The sequence below is a fragment of the Pituophis catenifer genome, unplaced genomic scaffold (genome assembly GCF_029215685.1).
Source record: "Pituophis catenifer annectens isolate HBS135680 unplaced genomic scaffold, rPitCat1.0.hap2 SCAF_1, whole genome shotgun sequence".
NCBI classification, from domain to species: Eukaryota; Metazoa; Chordata; class Lepidosauria; order Squamata; family Colubridae; genus Pituophis; species Pituophis catenifer.
Window position 1 is genome coordinate 112,603,816 of NW_027256881.1, and position 23,418 is coordinate 112,627,233.

The 23,418-nt window shown below is 40.2% G+C and overlaps 2 protein-coding genes across 7 annotated transcripts in view; both read left to right on the plus strand.

Moving 5' to 3' along the window:
* SYNCRIP (synaptotagmin binding cytoplasmic RNA interacting protein) overlaps positions 1-998 on the plus strand; it is a 21,506-nt gene extending 20,508 nt beyond the window's left edge. For all 5 annotated transcript variants that reach the window (XM_070932867.1, XM_070932868.1, XM_070932869.1 and 2 more), the window contains exon 11: positions 1-998. This exon is cut by the window's left edge. The gene's annotated coding sequence lies outside the window, so the exon portion shown is untranslated.
* A 4,070-nt stretch (positions 999-5,068) lies between these two features.
* Positions 5,069-23,418, plus strand: part of SNX14 (sorting nexin 14) — a 47,561-nt gene continuing 29,211 nt past the window's right edge. For both annotated transcript variants that reach the window (XM_070954172.1, XM_070954179.1), the window contains exons 1-12: positions 5,069-5,509; positions 7,661-7,781; positions 9,791-9,867; positions 9,958-10,036; positions 10,552-10,595; positions 12,998-13,085; positions 13,499-13,583; positions 13,724-13,880; positions 18,080-18,155; positions 22,742-22,786; positions 22,883-22,963; positions 23,058-23,172. In XM_070954172.1, coding sequence (XP_070810273.1) covers positions 5,370-5,509; positions 7,661-7,781; positions 9,791-9,867; positions 9,958-10,036; positions 10,552-10,595; positions 12,998-13,085; positions 13,499-13,583; positions 13,724-13,880; positions 18,080-18,155; positions 22,742-22,786; positions 22,883-22,963; positions 23,058-23,172 — 1,108 coding nt within the window. In that variant the 5' untranslated portion in view covers positions 5,069-5,369. The remainder of the gene's footprint in view (positions 5,510-7,660; positions 7,782-9,790; positions 9,868-9,957; positions 10,037-10,551; positions 10,596-12,997; positions 13,086-13,498; positions 13,584-13,723; positions 13,881-18,079; positions 18,156-22,741; positions 22,787-22,882; positions 22,964-23,057; positions 23,173-23,418) is intronic.

Consider the following 23,418-nt stretch of genomic DNA (forward strand, 5'->3'; position numbering starts at 1 on the left):
TCGTGCGCACACATTTCAGTATGTTTACTTGTATTTACATTTTTTAGAATAGTCATTTCCAGTAGTCTGTCTCTCACATTAATTGAATTTTTGTTATATTAATAAACCATTTTAGTATATTGTATGTCAATTACTGGGATAGCTGGGACATAAAGTGTAATTTAAAATTTGTCAAGTATTCATGGGAATATGTAAATGTGCCTTGCTAGTTAAGAGAAAAGCTAAGTGGCTGATGATAAAAAGTCATTGCTTAATGAAACACCTATTGCCACAATTTCATATGCTGCCCATGGTAAAGTTCTACTTTCCATATTTGAATAAGAAATATGAGTGTTGCATCAGCTTCTAAAATCTTAAACTTGATAGGATGAGGTTTATGGAATTTAGGTTTGCTAAATGTAGCCTTAAATTTTGATTTCATTGTAATCCTTGGTATTGGCAATCCCAGTGCCAAGGAGGTTGAAATGCTCCCTTCAATGAGGTTGTAGTGCCAACTGGCATCTTTACTGTCATGGTTTAATGAAGAGCACTGTCAAGGTGTTCATGCCAAATCTGACCTGATTCTTTATAGGAATTTTAGAAAGTGGGAATACCATCTTAACTTGGATCTTCCCAATCCCTCCCATTGCTGAAAAACAAACTTCTTAAAAGTTTTCAAGTGTAACTGATTTTGACTGGGGAGGGATAAATGATTATTTATTCAGAACAAATATTGATGCAGATGAAAAATGAAAATTTATAATAATATGGAAGCTGAAATTTTAATCACATGTCCGCAAGAGAAGGTGGGCTATAGGATACATGTCAAAATGGACTGAAATTGACTTATCTGTAGAGTTTGTAAGCAATGGTGAGTAATAAGTAACAGAATCTTGACAGTGTTCTCGAATAATTATGAATTCAAGCCATTCTGACTTTTACAATTAAACATTATTTGCACTGTTCTGACATTGGTGCAGTTTTTTTAACAGTATAATGATAAAGCTACCGTAAATGCATGTGGAAACTTGTATTGTGGAAAAATTGATCTTTTAAGAGAAAATGTTAATTTTGAAAATTTTAAAGTTGAATATGTAAAGGAAATGAGATTTCACTAATGGATATATAGATATATGATTTTAGATAACACTGAATTGATCATGACGGATGTCAATGTTGTAGATCACATCAACATTTATTGAAGTTATCAGGATATGATGCTTATGAAATATCACACATCCTGATGTCATATTAAGACAGATTTACTATTGTATTACAACAAGAATGCTGGAGGTATATAATTCTGTGTTAGTTTATAAATTAATGAAGGTATTTGTGTTCCAGAATTGAGTAGCTTATACAAGTTACTTTTGCAGCTTATAGAAGCCCAAGGATTGGAACTAGTCTATTTTAATGAAAAATAGTATTTCTTGGAAGCCATGTTTAAAGCAATTATTCTAGACTTTACAGTCTATATTACACAGCATATAGCTGAACTAAAGTGAACTTAATAAGCAACTATGTTTGCAAACATTAGTGAATATAAGAAGTGGTGAGTAAACTAACTGATTGTTTATACTCTAACAAATACTCTTATATCACAGATAGTATATAACTGAGCTTGGCTGAAATAGAAAAAAAAATCTGGAAATCCCAGGGTTTATAAACTAGATGTGGGAGCTTAAAAAATCCTGAAAGAAGGCAATTGCAACTATTTGAATAGTTTGCTATGTATTGGCATGATCATCAAAAATTAAACACAATTTAAGACAGTCCTTATAGAATATTCTGACAAGAAATCATTAACTGAGAAATGTCAGCTACGTAAAGGTATGCTGAAATTCTCTGCCCTTTGGTATACAAGATGACTTTTAAAGAAAACTGTAAAAAAGTATGCATATATTTTTGTAGTCCTTGGTAGAAAATTACATTCTATGAAGTAAATAGGAGGGGTGATGTTAAGCATACTTTATTACAGTAAAAGGTGAAAAAAAATCACACATTGGAAATTAAACTCAAATGATGATTCCAAAAAAGGATATTCCTTAAAAATGAAATAGTTGTAAATTGCTTAAGATTGTACTTTTGAGATTAGAATCAGTATTTGCTTATAAGTTAAATATGAATGACTAACTGGAGGCTACATTTAATCAAGCAATGAATTTGGTTGGATTTAATTGCTGCAAAAGAAACAAACCTATGACATTGTATGTACTATAGTTGTGTTATGCCACAGTATTCCAGTGAAAAAAAATTACACCTTAATACTTTTTAGAACAAAATTTCAAGATGTTGTATGAAGTGTATACTGCTTCCCCCAAAAAAAGACTTGGAATTCTAGGAATAGTACATGCGTGGAAACACTTAGAAACATAAAGTTAAACAATGTCATACATATTTAATTCTAATATTCACACATCCTTCTAGAATAGGGATATGTTAGTATGATTGTCTGCTATTCTGAAGAAGTGCACAAACAATGCAGGTAAGTAGGTAATAACATTTCAGTATATGTGAGTTAAAACAGGTGAGATAAAATTCTTAAATGGAAGGAATTCCATTTTATCCCATCTGCATACAAAAGACTGGAAGAAGGAAAATTTGACAGTATTCTGCCTAGCACACTAACTCACATTCAATTTGCAAATGTTCATGAATTCACAGATACAGAGATTGGGGGAAAATGATGCAAGTTGCCCTTTGAAATGTTCTCCCCCCAGAAGCAAGGTGAGCTCCCTTTCCTGGCCTTTTGGAAAGGTCTGTAGGCCTGGCTGTGCTGCCAACAGAGGAGCACATAATTGTGGAGACATAAAACATGCTAATTATATATAGCTTTTGTGTTTTTATGCCTACATTTACACCACCCAGAAATGTTCTATAAGGGAGATTGGCGGTTTCTAAATGTGATCTATATAGGTTAGCCTAGGAATAGAAAAACCATTCACAGAATATTAATATACGAGACTCTATCTTGAACGCAGAATGTAACTGCTTTAATAATCCACTGTACACCAAACAGAATCATGAATTCTATGCCAGTACCAAAGCACTTATTTGTAGTGGGACTACTGGCTGGGACACGGTATATGAGAAAAGTACATGTACAGACATTTGGATGGTTGTGTTAAGAATAACCAGACTTGCATTAGTTTTTAAGACTATTCAAATGAAACTCATATTTGCTATTTGGGGGTGCCCATTTTGTATAGTTTGCATTTATACACTGCTCAAAAAAATAAAGAACACAAGCAGAAGACATCCAAGATCTGAATGAAATAGCCTTATTAAATACTTTGTTCGCTACATACATTAGTTTTGTGTTCCCTTTAGTTGTTTGAGCAGTGTATAAACTACTATATGTAAAGAACAAAGTATTTAATAAGGCTATTTCATTCATTCAGATCTCGGATGTCTTCTGCTTGTGTTCCCTTTATTTTTTTGAGCAGTATATTTAGTAGTTTAATTCTGAAACTACTTTTAATTTTTGTTGGATATTGACCATTTCATTGTAAGCTAAAGTACAAAATGTATATGCTTTGTTAAAATAACCTAATGAATTTTCTGAAAGAAAAATGTCTAAAGATAAAGAAACTACAGTACTTTAAATTAGTTTTGGTTTTAAACTTCCCACATCATGGGTTAGATTGGGAATATGGCGTGATAGTGAGTACTATGCTTTTTGTTCATGCTATAAAGCAAAAGCTTAAAAAGATTTTTTAAAACTTATACTTAATTATCTAGGTCACACTGCATACATAGCAAGCCAAATTAGGTTTATCAAAGAAGCTATTTTTCCTGTGAGTAAATTTTATATGAATTTTGATTTGCAGAATAATAGTTACTATTATGGATGACAACATTATTAAAAGAAAACATCCCAGCATAAGTATGTGACATAAAACCATCTTTCAATATAAGCAGTTACTTAAAACTTTAAAATACAAAAAGTTTCAAATACGTTTTAATACCTCAAAGGAGGAGTGTTACACTTTTAGCATTAATAACTAAAGACTTTCCATAAATGGAGTTCCCCATAGAGAAGGCTGGGTTTCCTGTTCTCATGAATCTAATTTCATTGGATAAGGGGCATGACAGAAATGTCCAAAAATTTCCACTAGGGCCAAGAAAATATTTTAAATATTCCTTTAAATATTTCAAACCCAAATTGTTCATGGTTTTAAAAATATAGATATGGACTTGGAAATACTTTTGAAAGTCCGATTATATTATTTCTACTTAGGTCAGCTGAGAGGTTTATAGAATATAATATATATCATTGGGGGGAAGAGCCCTGGGATGTGTATGATAAAATTGCCTTAAAATACAGCAGCTGTCTCCTCCCAGTATAGCCAGGAAAGAATAAGGGGCTTGCAAGGTTTAACAGACTCGTTTTTAGCAGAGTTCATCCAATAAACAGGCTTGTAGCTAGCTTTAAATTGATCTAGAACAGCGACTCAGTAAAATCAAGCAATGTGAATTGGTCAGCAAAAACATAAGCACTTTATCAACAAGCGTTAATTAATAACCAAGCTTGCTCAGCGTCCTCGCGGAGCCACACAGGAGTATATCGCATTAGGGGAGCAGGTGCATACAATTTATCTGGTGTCCAACTGGTTTTGCATCGGAAGTGATGAACGGGAACTGTACTCTTGGGATTGCTGAAGTGGTATAATTCCCAGCGTCCCTCAATATTTGCCAGCTGCAAACGAATGTTGGAATTTATATTCAACGACGTCTGGTCCCCAAGTTTACAGCCACCGCTGAAAAACCATCTTTTCTGTCATCTTTTACCGCTATGAATTTGTGGGCAGGATACGCTGCAATCAAGCCCAGGCATCTCGAGGGAAGAAAAGTGATTTGGGGGGGGGGGGGGGCAGTGCTTTCGCGTTTATATAGTTTCAAGGCTTCCATCCAATAGAACGCGAGTTATTCGGCGTTCCGGGCATCTGGGCAACGATCAACGCCGCCATTTTAATGGGCTTTATTTCCTCCAGGCTAAAGGGCAACCAAAAGAGTCACGGTAAGGGCGGAAGTGCCTCCTCATCCTGCCCCTTCTTGTTTGGTCGATAGCTTTTGCGACTCGAGAGATCGCGAGAAGAAATCGAAAGAAAAGAAAGAACTCCGCTCCTTTCAAGCAGCGGTGTATTGGGGCTAACTAAGGGAACCCGGGTGGGAAAGTAAGCAAGAACGGCTTCAGGGGCCGGCGAGGATTATCTTCCGCCTTGGAGGAGCGACGCTATTGGTCTAGCCCTCCGCCACGTGATGCAAAGGGCTCGAGTGTTGGAAACCGGAAGGCAGGGGCTTTCGGTCCCTTCAAGTGTGCTACGGAGCGCCTGGGGATCCTCGGGTCAAGCTGAAGCCGGGGGCGCAGTCTCCCCCCATCCTCCAGGATGAGGTGGGCGCGCGCGGCCGTGGAGAGGCTGTGCCAGCGCGCGCGCCGGGTGGACGTTCTGCGCGAGACCTGCCGCCAGTACCCTTTGTTTTGCTGTATCCTTTTGGGGTTCAGTGTGGCAACGCTCCTACTCAGCCGGTAAGGAGAGAAGCCCGCCTGGGTCCGGGTCTGGTGCTGGCCGCTATGAGCGAGATGGCTTTGGACTTGGTTACATGTGCCTGCTGGCGCAGCTTCTCCCTACGGGGCGATGGAGGAGGATATAACTCCAGAAGGGAAATGACACTTTTTGATAGGATATGAAGAAGGGGAAAGATGTGATGCTTTCTAAAAACAGAGGCAAAGCCTTTTGATATGATTGGGATTCCTCGGTAACCATATCAGGTTCTCAAAGTATGTAGCGCTGCGATCTCCTAAAAGTGGATTTGTGTCACAGCCCCCGCTCCCCCTCCAAGGAAATAATTTCATTGGGTTGGAGAAGAAAGAAAGATGTGTGTTACTTTTATAAGCTTTATTCCCACCACCACCACCGAGTTATCGAATGTTGTGGAACTGTAAGCTGTAGGACTTGCTCTGGCAAATGGATAAAGCTCAGAACCAGTTTTGGTAATGCCCTACTTTAGTGTTGCAAGTGTGGTTGCTTATTTTTTGTTCTTTTTAAATGTGATTCCCACGGGGCTCTGGCTCACCCATCTAGAACTCCTGGCCAAGTAAGGATTGGATGCTGATATGATCAGATACACAGATAGGGAAGTTGATGGATTGTTTTTCCTTCCCCCAGCCATTCAGTTCACAGTACTATAGGTGTAACTCAAGCATAGCACACATTGGTTTCACCAACCCCAGTCAATTATCCAACTTTGCTAATTTCTTACCATATGTTTATGCCCTTCCTTTTAAGCATGATTCAGGCAGGTAGAAGGCATAAACATAAATGAACGTGTATGGTTGTTTTTCTTACCAACTTTCTAAAGGAGACTAGCTAATTTCACTTTTTGTGTCTCTACATAATCCACTTGTAAACAAGAACATTTTGTTGTGAAGGAGGAATTTATAATTGTTCCAATATAAACAAGACTGGTTTGAGATCACCTTCAAAACTTCCCTTTAGGAAAGAAAGGACGGTGTGAATTGTTCAGAGATCTGAGGAAGTTGGTTAGAACAATGGATATCAACTCCTTCACCACTAGTGAATTTTAATATTTATTTACAGTATAGATGTTTTAGAAGACTTAATAGGAGTTATAGTTTATCACATCTGTTAATGCCAGGCTGAGGAGATTTTATAAGCTATGGTCATACTGTATGCAAAGCAAAATTCAGATAACAAATACATTGTCAGAATCTGGAAAGGACCGGTTAAGGAATACTATCAGATTTGTGATTCTTGGAAGCATAGCTAAAAAAATTTTTTTTTTAAAGTAAACTGCTGTTCTGATTTTAATTGTCAAGACATAATAGCCTCCAAGGCAAGGTGAAACAGTGCAGTTGTGTTTACAGAATTAGCACACACACACAAAAAAGCTTGGTTAACAAATGAGCGCTTCCTGTCATTTTCCCTTGTCTTAAATTGCTTTGTTTTCTGAAGCTAGAGCAACAACTGCTTTGGAATTATAGAAATAGGGATGTATAACCAGGGTTTATTGTTGGTTTGTATATCTGGAATTTTTTCCATTCTGAAATAGTAAGGGAAAGGATCAAGAGTAAGGGCTAGGTGCAAAGGACTTAACTGATTCCATCTGCAGGATGATCCCAATAGTTGCTCTTTAGTTATTGTAAAGAGATTTCCCCTTAAATTGCTGAAATGAAACTAAAGCATCAAATTGCCAGCTTTTTTTGAACCCAAGACAAATTCATATTTAATAAAGTATTTATATCCATTTTGGAACTCTTACACTGAGGAGATATTTTTTAAAAAATAAAGTTGGGCTTTGGTTGGTATCTTCCTCCCTCCCTCCCTCCCTCCCTTTCTTGATATATGTTATTTACATATTCCTAACTACACTATTTTTTATTCACTTACGAAATTTATAAGCCACCCATCTCACTATCCAGAGCGACTCTGGTCAACAAAGTAACATTTTTTTTTAAAATATTAATAAAATATTCTGTAAATTGGCCTATTGGGCCTGAGTATGCTATTTCTGAAGTAAATATCATGCAGGATGACTGTTTTGATAGGTATGTAATTATACATCGGGCATGTAGGTATTGAATATAATATTCCAGAGTTGGAAGCAGGGCTATGTTATTTTGCGCTGTTGGATTGTAATTTTTCCCTTTACTTTTGAGGTATCGTCACATCTTAATGATCTTCTGGTCTTTTGTGGCGGGATTTGTAACATTCTATTGTTACTTAGGACCAGATACCCTCTTACCAAATATTCTGTTTACAATAAAACAAAAATCCAAGGTAATGTATAATTTTGTCAGTGTACTTTTTATATTTTTTTATGGACAATAGTGAAATATTGCTTGTGTTACCTGCAGGCTTCAGCATTTTTAAATGTTACACGAGAAGCTGGCATTTTAGATCTATTCATTGCTAATTACTTTTAGTTGCTGTGAAGCAAATTAAATATATCCTTGATCTAAAAGGAAGAATAAAGTTGTAGCAATAAACTTGTTATTGTGTTAAGCTTGTGTTAAATAAACTTATTATTCTACTTTTCTTTTGCACCCTTATGTTTTGAAACATTTCCTAGTTGTTGACAAATTTGGATTCTTTATGTAGAGATTTATACTGGGAACAGGAAATTCATTTTGCCATTGTGGATTAATAAAGTTAGTTTCATTTCACCCATAAGTTTAATGGCATTTTAAAAAAAGTTTTCATTCTTTTACCATTCTCAGAAAATCGATTGTAAGACTGTTCTTTAATCAATTAAATTACTTGATAGATTTTTATTGACTTACTGGGTAGGATGTATTCATAACATAAAAAGAATTATTTTGTTGAGTTCACTGCATAAATACTGAATATATTACCTAGTATTGAACTAATATTTCAGAATCGTGGTTAGGAAGACATTGTTCATCCTTATTTTGCTTTCTGTAGATCATACAAAAATGCTATGAAACATGCATATTAAAAAAAAGCCCAGAGTCTTCAGAAGTAGGTGTTATGAGAGTAGTGCTGGCAAGCTTATGATACTGGAGAAGTGACTTGAAGTTGTAATGAAAGAGGGAGATTCTAAGGCAATTTGTATTTTTCTACTTATAGATATCCCTGACTTACGACTAATTTTGGGTGAACCCCAAAATTTATGTTGCTAAGCGAGACAGTTGTTAAGGGGGGGGGGTCTTTTCCTATTTGAAAACCTTTCTTGCCACAATTGTTAATTGTTATTAATTGCAGTAAAGTTAATACGGAATCTGGCTTCCCCATTGACTTTGCTTTTCAGAAGGTCGCAAGAGGTGCTCACGTGCTCCTGCGACACGGCAATTGTCATAAATAACATGCTAGTAGTTGCCAAGCACCTGAATTTTAAACACGTGATCATGGGGATGCTGCGACAGGCATAAGTGTGAAAAATACATCACTTTTTTCAGTGCCATTGTAACTTCAAACTGTCACTAAACGAATGGTTGTAAGTTGAGGGCTACCTGTATTTTCAGCTAAGGTTTGATACTCCTGCTGCTTTAAATAAATAAACCCAGAACTGATTCTAGTGTTAAAAAGAAGGGAACTTGCAAAGTTTTCACTTGCAGCATTATCCAAGGTAAGACTAGGTAGTCTATTCCTATTTCCCTGATTTGGTTGGCTTGATGGGAAAGTTAGTCTTTCAGTAATAGCTAATAAGGATTAGTGGGGAGAAAGGAAAGGCAGAAGAGAAATGTTTTGAAAGTGGGATCCAAACTATACATTTGAGAATTGCTTCCATGTGTGAATTAACTGAACTTTCTACCTGATGTATTTATGTCAGGGGAATAATTTCTATTTTTTCCATACTGTACAGGTAGTCCTCAACTTACGACCACAATAGAGCCCAAAAGTTTGTTGTTAAGTGAGAAATTTGTCAAGTGAGTTTTGCCTAATTTTACAACTTTTCTCGTCACATTTGTTAAGTTAATCCCTGCACTTCTTAAATTAGTAACACGGTTGTTAAGTGAACCTGGTTTCCCCATTGACTTTACTTCTCAGAAGGTCACTACATTACATCCAAATGTAAATCACGTGACTATGAGGATGCTGCAACGGTCATAAGTGTGAAAAATGATCATAAGCTTTTTTCAGTGCCATTGTAACTTCCAACAGTCACTAAGCGAACTGTCGTAAGTCGAGGACTACCGGTAATTGCATTCCCTCACTTCCACAACTGACAAAGCTTGATCAGTTTTGTTACCAAAAAAAACCCCTTGAAATGGATAGTAATTTTACTAATATTCTGAAGAATGAATTCTTTTCTGTTTTCATTTTAGCAATTAAAATTGCAAGAACAATCTTCCCAGAATGGCAGTTGTGCTATATGTGAAGATATCAAATGTAATAGACATGGGTGAGTTAAAATATTTCAGGGGGGTAGCGGTAATTATATTTTCATATCTTAATGGGGATGAATGGAATATTTTTTTTGTTGTTTCTATAGACCTGCATCTCTATTAGAAGATTATCAGCCATGGCTGGGCCTGAAAGTTCCTTCTAAAGTTGATACTTCCTTATCAGAGGTAATTGTTTATCATCATCAGTTATAGATAACTCCTGTAACTCATTTTTTAAACCAGAAGGCTTTTTTAATTGTAGCGGTATCAATTGCTATTCTTCTTAAAATGCTTAAACATAAACATTTCTGTCATATTTTCTAAATCCCAAGATGAACAACAGTTTTCATTATTTTTAAGTTGCTACCCTGGTAGGATAGTTAATCCTTTCTGACTGCTGATAACATCATAGCATTAGAAAATCCAAGTGCTAATCTGGATGCATGCAAGAATTTACCTAGTTGTACTCTTGAACCTATAACTACCGATATGAACATAGATTCAGGTAGCCTTTGTAGTTATATGTATGTTATTGAATATGTCCTTCAGTTGCATACCATGTCTTTGGTTATCTCATTTATTATGAGCAAGCAACTTGAATTACAAAGCGCAGAGTGAAAAATATTAGTGTTTTTGCATGTTTATTTATTATGTTTATTGTTGGCTATTATACACATCTTAATTATTTTACTTGTTTGCAGATGTTTGAACTAGTACTAGAAAATTTTATTTATCCTTGGTACAGGTAAGGTTTTTATATAATTTGCCTTTGAAATTCCATCTGATCTCCCTAAGACAATGTTGTTATCTTACTTTCAGGTTTATTTAGGTTCTCTGGGGATAAAATCCAGGACATCCAATATGATTTATGACAGAATAAGGACACTTACCGTATTTTTCGGTGTATAAGACACACTTTCCTCCCCCAGAAAAGTGGGTGGAAATGTCTGTGCGTCTTATACAGCAAATGTTGCTGAAGCCCCGCCCACCTCTTTGCAATTTACCTCCTTGCAGCAAACAGCCTGGTCAGCTTCAGCACAGCCTGATTTTGCACAAGCAGCTGATTGGTGATTGGATCGGCCTCCCGGAATACCACCTATAAGCTGTTCCAGGCTGCAGAGATCGCCCTTGCCCGTCACTGCCTTGCTGCCCATCGCTGCTCCCACGCGTCTCATTTTTGGCCCATTCCAAGCGTTGGGGATAGATGGCGGCGGCAGTGATCCCCGCTACCTGGAATGGGCAAAAAATGGGACATGTGGAGACCGAAAATGGGGCACGCAGAGGCAGCGATAGGAGGCAGCAGCGATGGGCAGCTGCAGCGGTGACGGGTGGGAGCGATAACAAATGGTAAGATTTGTTCCAGTTTTCAAGTTTAAACTTTGCAACAAAAAAAAAATAGAAGTTAAATTAAAATTTACTGGGAAAACTGCTAGAAGACCATTTCAAAGGCTTTCTCAGAATTCTTCACTTAACGACAATATTAAAGTGCTGCTCTTTAGGAAGTTACTGCAGGAAAAGTGCTGGCTACTGTTCTGATCTCTAATTTGCTTCAGCAAAAGGCGAATAGGGATGTGGCTTGCATGAGAAATGCAGGAGGAAATAGAATAAAATAGAATAGAATGTTTTATTGGCCAAGTGTGATTGGACACACAAGGAATTTGTCTTTGGTGCATATGTTCTCAGTGTACATAAAAAAGAAAACATATATTCATCAAGAATCACAAGGTACAACACTTAATGATAGTCATAGGGTACAAATAAGTAATCGAATCATAGTAGGAAACAATAAATATAAATCTTAAGGATACAGCAACAAGTTACAGTCATACAGTCAAAAGTGGGAGGAGATAGGTGATAGGAATGATGAGAAGATTACCTTGTTTCCCCGAAAATAAGACATGTCATGAAAATAAGGCAAATCAGACTTTTCAAGACGTGTGATAATATAAGCCACCCCCGCAAAATAAGCCCCCCCCCAACTACGCGCCCCACTCCCCCCGCCGGGCATGAAAGGGCTCCTGCCCCTCACTTAGCCACCCGCCCCCTTTTTGGGTGCAATTTGGGGATGGCAGGTGGGGCGGGCGAGAAGCGGGACACGCATCTTACCTTTCCAGCACTGTCGCGTTCCTCGCCATTCTGTCCAGGGAGACACGTAGAAAAAACTTTCTCATGAGTTTAAGGAGTTTGGCTGAACTCGTGAGAAAGTTTTTTCTACAACGTGTCTCCCTGGACAGAACAGCGAGGAACGTGATGGTGCTAGAAAGGTAAGACGTGCATCTTGCGGCCCAACACGTCCCGTCCCACCCCAATGGCAACAGCAGCCTAGCTGCTTCTCTTCCCCACCGTCTCTTTATTGAGAAGGGTAGCAGGTGGGCGGGGGAGAAGTGAGATGATTCTCGCCCGCCCCACCTGCCACCCCCAAATTACACCCTAAAGGGGGTGGGTGGCTAAGTGAGGGGCAGGAGCCCTGTCATGCCCAACGGGGGGGGAGTAAAGACGGCAAGGGGAGCCACATCATGCGTCTCACTTCTCCCCTGCCCCACCTGCCAGAAACTAGTGAGACTCGTTGCGCTGCCTCCGCCACCTCGTAGAGCAGGACTCTGCAAGGCTTGTGCCATTGCATGCAGGGACTGCAGCACAGCCGCGAGGTTTGACATACTGGCACAGCCGTGAGTGGCAGGATGCCAGCTGTACCAGTATGATGAAGCTCGTGGCGGTGCTGCAGTTCGTGCATGCAATGGCACAAGCCTTTCAGAGTCCTGCTCCATGAGGAAGCAGCGGTGGCGGAAGACGTCAGGGCAGGGGCCAATGTGAAGAATGGGGAGGGGAGGCGACGGCAGCAATGGGACATCCAGACCCACGCTTACCACCTCCCGCACCCCCAAAATAATAAGATCCCCCGATAATAAGGCCAAGCCCTTATTTGGGGGGTCAAAAGAAAATAAGACTCGGAATACCAAAGGCTTGTTGATTTACAGATAAGATACATAGGAAATAATATAAAGATTATAAAATGTATACGAAGAAAAAATTCATAAACTAATATAAACCTAAAATAAAAATTAATATTCTTGTTTGATAAAATTAAACCAACGAAAGTGCAGCCAAACTAAGATGGAGCTATATTTTTGTTTTGAAATTTTGTAGGGAGATAACTGATGATGACTCACCTGTGGATGAATTAAGAGTAACATTACGATTTTTTGCATCTGTGTTACTTCGCAGAATTTACAAGGTGAGATACACAGTGATGGGATCAATATTGTATTTAATTAATGGCTTTGAGGCATAGACATAGTAAAACTACTTAAGAAATTGTCTCATTTGTAAATATAATTGTTTTATATTAATCTAATTCTTGTGAAGTTCTTCAAAAAATATTGGGGAAAGTTAGTTTAGTAGAGTAGTGAAAATTAGTGATGAGTTTTTATGAATTATGAAGGGATAATTGTTCATCTCTTCTGAATGTTTTTATGAAATTTGCAAAATAACTCCAAAATAATTCCCTAATTTTCCAAGATCTTGATGGTGTGTTATAAGCTGTAGGGAGAGCATGAGAGCAAAGGAATAATATGAATGAAATATATTTTGCAGTTACCTTTTTAGTTGCAATAGAGCAAATAATTTCTCTTTCTGTTTGTTCTTTAGGTGAATATTCCAACTGTTGTAACAAAAAAAATGCTAAAGGCAGCAATGAAGCATATAGAAGTAATAGCTAAAGCTAGAAAAAAAGGTAATATTAAACATTGCATGCCTTTTATTTAGAAATAAATTGACCTTTCTGCTCTTATATTTGCTTTTATTTTTATTCTTTTAAGTATTGTCAGAAATGAATTTTCATATGAACTTTACTGAATTTAATTTTTCCTACAGTAAAAAATACAGAATATTTACAGCAAGCAGCTTTAGAAGAATATGGACCATCACTCCATGTGGCTTTGAGAAGTAGAAGAGACGAACTCAATTATTTAAGAAAACTTACTGAACTTCTTTTTTCCTATATTCTGCTTCCAAAGGCAACAGATTGCGGGTATATTATACTACATGTTATATTATGAAGCTCTAACATTCAGTGTGTTTAAATTTCCTATTTTTGTAAAATAGAAAAGCTACCATGTCAGAAAATCTTGGTATGGGCAGATTACTCTACCAGTCTTAATTTGTAACAGTTAAATGAACTTGGAATAGTTGATTCTTTCAGTGTTCATGAAAAGCCATCAGTGTAGGGCAGGGGTCTGCAACCTTAAACACTCAAAGAGCCATTTGGACCCGTTTCCTACAGAAAAGAAAACACCGGGAGCCACAAAACCCTTCCCGTGCCTGACTATTTCTTGAGCGGCCACAAAACTAGCATATATAATTGAATTAAACATTCTGTTTTCTTCTAAAACTTTTCTTGGATTTATCCATGGTTGGCCTATCGGGGCTTGAAAAGCTCAATAAATCGGGTGCCGACGGGTGTTGCACATTGGCGGTTGTGACACATATTTTGAGTGACGGAGCTGCAGCAGAGGGGTGAAAGAGCCACATGCGGCTCCAGAGCCACAGGTTGCTGACCCCTGGTGTAGGGTAGGAATTTGGTCTTGTCAATGCCTGATTGTGCTAAATTTCAATCAGTGGAGGAAAATCTTCTATTGTCTTCAACCATCAGGTATGCCACCTCCATTTCACAAAAGGCCACACCAGTATTGAAACGGCTTCTGAGGGCCCACATTGCAAAAAGGGGTAGGGCAATATTTTTTAATAAAAAAAATAACCTTGAATAAAATAACAGGTGGCAGACCTGTGGTTTACATGAATACATTTTACCTGGCTCAAAGCTCCTCAGATCCTTTGAATACTTATAGTTTGTTAGAAAAATCTGGCCTTTGGAATTGGTTTGAATATTTCTTTCCTAGAATTTGCAAAACCAGATATGGAAGTAAATGGATGGGTGCATGAGTTTTCTGTTCATGTATTTACTATTTAATCATGTTGTATATGAATGGCATGTATAAGAACTTGCCTCTCTGCAATATTCTAGAGTTTTAGAGAGAGAGAGAGTGGAGTTCTGTCTTTGGGAGTGAATTAGATAAGGAAGTCCACATCTTTTTGGCCAAGGCTTCTAGAGATACCCACCAATAAAATTAACGTGTCCAGATTAAAATGGAGAGTATGGAGAGAACGGCATAAAAATAGCCATTGCTCTTCAAAGGCATGCCCACTCATACTTTTGCCTCTTGAGTTGAGTAGAATCAAGAACTTTCCTTTCTAAGTGAATGGCTGCAGCAGAAGTGAATGTACAAGTCCCAGTTTGGAATAGTCTCCTAGTACCACTCTGGGATAACTACCGTAGCAATATCTTTTTTTAATACCACAAGCTCAGAGAGATCCTGAAGAAGTTCTATTATGTAACTTGCCAGGAATGAAATATTTTTAACTCTGCAATTATGCCACCGTCCAGTTTGAGGATCACCTAGCCCTGTGATGGCGAACCTATGGCACGCATGCCACAGGTGGCACGTGGAGCCATATCGGTGGGCATGCGAGCATTGCCCTAGCTCAGCTCTGGTGTGCATGCGTGCACCAGCCAGCTGATTTTCAGGCCTTCTGAGCCCACCGGAAGTCAGGAAACAGGCTGTTTAGGGCCTTGGGAGGGCCTCCGGGGGAGTGGGGAAGGCCTGTTTTTCGCTCTCCCTAGGCTCCAGAAGCTTTCTAGAAGCCTGGGGAGAGCGAAAAACAGGCCTTCCCCACCCCCCGGAGGCCCTCCCAAGGCCGGAAACGTCCCATTTGCCAACTTCCAGTGGAACTGGAAGGCCCGTTTTTTGTTGTCCCCGGGCTCCAGAGCCTTTCTAGGTCCCACCAGAAGTTGGCAAACAGGCCATTTCTGGCCTCCGGAGGGCCGGGGGGGGGGGGCGTTTTTGCTCTCCCTAAGCTCCAAGTAAGCCTCTGGAACTTGGGGAGGACGAAAATCAGGTCTACCGGGCCCACCAGGCCATTACGTGCCAAAAGCGGAGGGAGCGTTGGGAGATTGTGTGCGCATGCGTAGGGGGGCAGGGCACAATGAATTACAGGTGTGGGCATGCACACGACACCACCACCCCCGCGCTCCCCCCACTTTTGGCATGCGACGGCAAAAAGGTTAGCCATCACTGACCTAGCCTATTAGTTTATGAACAGGACTTCTACTACCACAGCATTATATATGCATATTTTTATATACCAAAAAATACTCTATACTAGAATACTTCAAAATGCACTTTCTTCTCCTCTCTAGATACCTTGTTTACTTGTCCCTTCTCTAAAGTGGTTGTAGAACCAGTTATACTGTCTAGAACAGATACCAGTTTTTCTGAAAGAAAAAAAAAACCCAGTGCCACTGCTTTAATCATTGAATTAACTTTGATGGGTGGATCCCGTGATAGTATGTTTAGAAGCAGAGAGAGAGAGAGAGATTCACATTCTAACTAGCTGGACAGTTCTGTTATCAATTAAGAAGTAGCTTCCTCACAAGTTTGCACGAGAGCTATGAGTGTCCACCTCAAAAAGCTGGCAGATAAATAAAGGGGGAAATCTTTCTGGTTGCTGAAAGTTCTGTAATTTTATCCTGTCCTCTTTCAAGAAATCTCCAAGAGAAAACTAAGGAAATCTTATTTTCTGGGGAGATGGCTGTCCTTAAAAGTGGCAGCATCATCCTTTTTCTCTCTCCAAGCGGTAGCATTAAAAAAGTTGGACTGTTGCCATAGGGTGCTCATGAAAGATTTAGAGCACTTTCTTTGAACTATTTTTAAACTTGGGAGTCAGTTTGGTCTAGTGGTTAAGGCACTCGGCTAGAAAGCAGGAGACCATGAGTTCTAGTCCCACCTTAGGCTGGGTGACCTTGAGCCAGTCACTCTGTTTCAGGCCAACCCACCTTACAGGGTGGTTGTTGTGGGGAAAGTAGGAAGAAGGTATATTGGATATGTTCACCGCTTTGAGTTATTTGTAAAAATAATAAAAGGCAGGATATAAATAAATACACTTTGTATTGTCTGTTGCACTAAAGCATGTTCTGCTGAACAACTAACAGAGTAACAGCTTGGCCCCAATGCTTTTAGCTTCAGAAGTGGTAGAGATTAGCTATTCAAGATTATGTTTTTTGCAAAGCAGTGTTGACCTCTTGGCTTTGCAGTCACCTGAACAAAAGTGAGAATTTTATGTGGATTCACATTACCTACCCTCACTCCAACTATTATCCTTTCAGTCCCGTGGCTTGCCTTGATTGTCAAAGAAACACCAGGAAATTACTACAACGATATCTAGATGTACATTATTTTGAGGCAGAGATCCCACCACAAGTTTTTCTTAGCTATATAACACGTTCTGAGGAGGTCCTGCCCAGACACAAATAGTCATATGTGCAGCATGAGAAATGAAAGAAAGAAAATTATAAATCGGGAACTGTTTTTTCTTTGTTAGTACCACATATGTAGTGCCAAGCTATATCTTTCAGTGTATCCGGCTTCTCTCTATGTATGCCAGGACAGCACATTAAATTATTTCCAAGGTTTACAAGTGTCAAGAAGAAACAATGGCACACAGGCAAGAAATTGTTCAGTTCTATACAGAGATGAGAATATCAGTCTATAGTTTGTTTTCCTTCCCTATTGTATATTGTTACATGAAAAGTTGAGGCTGGGTAATTGTTCTTCAGATTGCCATGTTATTTAATGGAGGATATCATTAAAACACTGTATTTTTCTGGTTCCTTCAACCCAGTGGCAGGGATCAAGTGCACAGAGGCTTCAATTTGGCCTAGTTATAGTTGGCTGTTGTTATAATAAATGCCCTGTGTGTGGCATAGAACCCTATTATTTACAGGATCACCTGCTCCCAAAGGCTAAATGAGTAAAGTCTCCATTTTTAGGAGTTACAGTATATTTCAGATGCATTTGCTATGAATTGCCTGCTTGATTTTAGCGACAGGTGTTGGGGATTTTTTAATTTATTGGTTTTAACTTCTTGTCATTCTTTTGTATGCCCCAAAGTCAGATTAAGTGGGTGGATATATAAAGACTACCAAAAGGAAAAAGGTGTGTGTGTGTGCAGATCAGTTTTCTGTGAAAAAAATGTAAGATAAATTGTGTATGTATGTATTTATTTAACAGTGCATTAAATGATTCTTTACACCAATTTAATTTGAATGCTAACTTCATGAAAGCTTATGAAGAAGGTATATGACTGCATAAAATTGGCTTTTATTCTCTCTAGGACATTCACCTTACTCATAAGAGAAATCCTATCGGGTTCTGTTTTCCTTCCCTCTATGGATTACTTAGCTGATCCGGTAAGTGCTGAGAAGCTCCAGGTAATTTGTGTGGGCCACGGCAGGTGTGTGGTGGCTTATGAAATGTGCAATGAAGGAGCAAGGGGTTCAATGAGAGATTTTTAATGAAAAATGTTAACCTCAGGGTTGTCTCATTTTATATCCAATTGAATTGTAGCTTGCAAGGGTCGGATATCTTAGCTAGGTGCAATTTAGGAGGTGTTTGTTAAAGAATCTTGATGGCCTGGAGGTTAAGATGCTCGCCTACCACTCGGGAGATTAAGAGTTCAATCCTAGACAGTGACAGATACTTCTCTTATCAGGGCACAAATAAAAAATACCTGTTGTGAACTCCACATGGTGTTAGGAAGGGCATCTGGCCAGTAAACGCTCAGATCCATACAGTCACCCCAACTGTACCCCAAATTAAGGGATTACAGGGTTATAAAAAGGGAGTTTTTGTTGAAAAATCTTTAAAATCTGCGGTGCAGTTTTCCATTTTGCATCCCCATACTCCATTACTTCAGCTGAAAGTGTTGGGAAAGGAAACTGATTTGTGACATCGAGAATTGCTTCCCTGGAATATCAATTTTCTTTATCTTAATGTTATCTCCTTGTCTTTTCCATTTGAGCATAAAAGAGCAAACATTAGAGAAGAGTTGGGAGGCAGTTACGTTTGGTTAGGGACTTTGGTAGACAAACTTCTAAGTTGACTATATTAGACAGTTAAATAAATTCATATCATTTTATATACATTTGGATTTACCCAAATGTTCTTATAAACCATATCTAAGGTCTATAAAAATTGTATTACATGTGCATGCAAAGTAGTACAATGGGTAGAAGAATTCAATGGAAGTCAGGTTATAGAAGGCTTTGCAGAATGGAACTGTTATGTAACTATATGTGCGCCAAATTATAAATTCCCTGGTTTTTTTCCCCCTTAACTGCAAGAAAATTGAATTACATCAATACAACATGGGACAAAGCCCAGCCCAGCAGAAGTTACTTTTTGGAGTTTGAGTTAATGATATGATAATAATAACTGATTGGAACTCTAGGAGTTATATGTATCTAAAGGACTTCCTCGATATCTGGAAACATTGAATTTATCACAGCTGAACATCCTATTTTACAAAATACTATTCTGCTTGGAACTGCCTAAATTCTTAGACTTTCTCTTAATAATTCTCAGGTCCTTGGTTTCCACCAGTTTTAGATGTGAATCTAACTGTAGATAACCTACACTTATTAAATTTCTATGGCTGGTGTATAGAGGGCTCTATTTCTAGAGCATCTTGCTGCTTCAGTGTACAGTACAGGATCAGAAGTAGAGGTGGAGGTAGTTAGTACAAGTTGTGGCATTTCCCCCCCTCACTTGTTCCTTCCTCCCTTCCTCCTATACTGCTTTTCTACTAGAACCCTGCGCTTGGACTACCAACATTCCATTCATCATTGGGCAGAGGAACAAAAAGACACAAAAAGGGTCCGAGGGAGACCACTGTGCCACAGATTGCCGGATGTGAGTCCCTCTTTGTGAGATGGGGTCATGGGGTTCAGATGGGCTTGCTGCTTATGTACCTGGCTCCCTGCCGCATGGCAACAGCCCTGCCCGAGCTACTTGACGTGATAGCCACGGTGGCAGTTGATACATCCAGGCTTATGGTCATGGGTGATTTCAATCTGCCGTCCGTTGGTGAAACGTCGGAGATGGCTCAGGAGTTCATGGCTTCCATGACGGCCATGGACCTGACCCAGTTAGTTCATGGCCCCACTCACAGGGGGGGGACACACGCTGGACCTGATTTTTATCTCTGGCCAGTGGTTGAGTGGTCTTATTATAGGGGATATAGACATGAAACCCTTGTCATGGTCAGATCACTCACTCCTTCGTCTGGACCTTCGAACCACTACACCCCGCCGCAGGGAGGCAGACCCAATTAGATGGATCCGCCCCAGGCGCCTGATGGATCCTGATAGGTTCCAGACGGAGCTTGGGCCAATTCCTGAAGATCTGGCACACGACTCGGCCGAGGACCTGGTAGCTGCCTGGGATCGGGCGGCTGGTGGGGCCTTGGATCGAGTCGTGCCTTTGCGGCCTCTGACCCGGTATCGATCTCTTGCGGCTCCTTGGTTCACCGAGGAGCTGAGGGAGATGAAACGCCGGAAAAGACGCCTAGAGAGCGGTTGGAGGGCCAGTCTCGCTGAATCTGACCAAACACTGGTAAGGTCGCATATTAAGACCTACCTAGTGGCGATAAAGACGGCAAAGTTTAACTACTTTTCCGCCTCTATTGCATCATCAGGGAATCGTCCGGCCGCCCTGTTCAGGGTAACCCGCTCCCTGCTCCATCCGGGAGCGCGGGAGGATCCCTTGGAAGGCAGGGCGGAGGATTTCGGACAATACCTGTATGACAAAATTGCTCAGATCCGGGGGGATTTGGACTCTGACTGGGTAGATCAGGGCAGGGTGACGAGGAATAGTCTTGAGAATGTTACCTGGGAGGAGTTTGATGATGTGACTCCCGATGATGTGGACAGGATTTTGGGGAGACTTAGTGCGGCCACATGTTTACTGGACCCGTGTCCCTCCTGGTTGGTACTGGCCTCCCGGGAGGTTACATGAGGCTGGCTCCAGGGTGTTATCAATGCTTCATTGAGTGAGGGTCACCTCCCCGCCGCCTTGAAAGAAGCGGTGGTGAGGCCTCTCCTCAAGAAGCCGTCCCTAGATCCGGCAATATTGGCCAACTATCGTCCTGTCTCCAACCTTCGCTTCCTGGCGAAGGTTGTTGAGAGTGTGGTCGCGCGACAGTTTCCACAATTCTTGGAGGAAACATCCTATCTAGATCCGTTCCAGTCGGGTTTCAGGCCTGGACACAGCACGGAAACAGCATTGGTCGCGTTGGTTGATGATCTCTGGAGGGCTCGGGACAGGGGTTGCTTCTCTGTTCTGGTCCTGTTAGACCTCTCAGCGGCTTTTGATACCATCGACCATGGTATGCTGCACCGGTTGGAAGAGTTGGGGATGGGGGGCACCGTATTACGGTGGTTCTCCTCCTTTCTCTCTGACCGGTCGCAGTTCGTGTTGGCAGGGGGGCAGAGGTTGACCTCAAGGCCTCTTATATGTGGAGTGCCTCAGGGGTAGGTCCTCTCGCCCCTCCTGTTCAACATTTATGTGAAGCCGCTGGGCGAGATCATCCGTGGCTTTGGGGTGAGATACCACCAGTACGCTGATGACACCCAGCTGTACATCTCCACCCCAGGCCACCCCAACGATGCCCTTGAAGTGATGTCCCAATGCCTGGAGGCTGTGCGGATCTGGATGGGGAGGAACAGGCTCAGGCTCAACCCTTCCAAGACTGAGTGGCTGTGGCTCCCAGCATCCCGATATAGTCAGTTGACTCCATCACTGACTATTGGGGGCGAGTCGTTGGCCCCCACTGAGAGGGCTCGCAATCTGGGAGTCCTCCTGGATACGCAGCTGTCCTTGGAGGAACATCTGACGGCTGTAACCAGGGGGACCTTTTGTCAGGTTCGCCTGATCCGTCAGTTGCGGCCCTTTCTTGATCGGGATTCCCTGTGCACAGTCACTCATGCCCTTGTCACCTCTCGCCTTGACTACTGCAACGCTCTCTACATGGGGCTCCCCTTGAGGAGCACCTGGAGGCTCCAACTGGTCCAGAACACAGCAGCGCGGGTAGTGACGGGAGCAGCATGGCGCTCCCATGTAACACCGCTCCTGCGCGAGCTGCACTGGCTCCCAGTGGTCTTCCGGGTGCGCTTCAAGGTGTTGGTTATCACCTTTAAAGCGCTCCATGGCATAGGGCCTAGCTATCTTCGAGACCGCCTGCTGCCACCAACGACCTCCCATCGACCCATGCGCTCCCACAGAGAGGGCCTCCTCGGGGTGCCATCAGCCAAACAGTGCAGGCTGGTGACCCCCAGGGGGAGGGCCTTCTCTGTGGGGGCACCTATCCTCTGGAATCAATTGCCTCCAGAGATAAGGAGAATCCAAGACCTCAGTGCCTTCCGCCGTGCCCTTAAAACCTTCCTTTTCCAGCAAGCCGGGCTGGCCTAATTTTTTTAAGTGTTTTTAATTGTTTTGTTTATCGTTTTTAATTAATGGGGCCAAATTTATATATATATATTTTAACTGTATTTTAATATTTGTACTTGATGTTTTTACTTGGCTGTTCACCGCCCTGAGTCCTCAGGGAGAAGGGCGGTATACAAATTCAAAATAAAATAAAAATAAAATAAATACATAGCACTCTCTGTGCTACCATGTAGAGATAATCTGGATATTTACATTACAAATCTGGTAGCCTCACCCTAACTGCATTTGTTGAGTGTGTAGAACAAGAAGTAGGTGGTTAGGTGGAATCTCAAGTGGTTCTGGGCCCTAAAGTGGTGGTTTACATCCCAGTTTTACAAAGATGTCAGCTGATTTCCAAATTAGTCTTTCACACAAGTTGGAAGTAGGGCAGAAGTGCCGAATTCTTCTAATGGTGGGGCTTAGAGTCTTTAAGGATTTTTTCTAAAGAAAATACAACATGAGGTGCCTTTTGCCTCTGCTACCTCTTAAATATGCCTGTCTTTTCTTTTAGGATACTGTGAATCACTTGATACTTATCTTCATTGACGATAGTCCAGTGAGTACTACAAGAAAAAAAGAATTATAGTAATTGTGAAATCATACAGTTTTGTTCTTGGATGCTGGATTTTTTTTTCTGATTTTTTTCTTACAGCCTGAAATAGCAACTGAACCTGCTTCACCTTTGGTTCCTTTCTTGCAGAAATTTGCAGAATCTAGAAACAAAAAACCTTCTGTAAGTGTGAAAAAATGCTTGTTAAGTGTATATGCATTAGAAAATGATGGTATGGATAATTAGAAATAAATTCCATATTGAATCTTCTATTAAGGCCTTGCACTTTGAACTGAAAGAATTTGAAGGCAAGCAGGATCTTTTCTTTCTATTTATGAGTTTTTTGAAGAAAGAAGGAACAGTACACGTATTGCAATTTTACCTGGAGTTAGGTAAGAAATCCCTCCTCAATATGTTATTTTTTTAGTTACATTAAATAAAAATGCATTATAATTTTTTTTTTTTAAAAAAGTTACTTCTGCAATGCACTTAAGCTTGTGTTAGCAGACAGAGGGGATAAAGTGGCTTCCACACTAAAGTTTATTATCTAATACATAAAATCTTAAAAGACGGAAAAGAAGGGAAAAAACTACCGATAATTTTTAAAGTGATACTTATTTACTTTACAAGTATAAGTT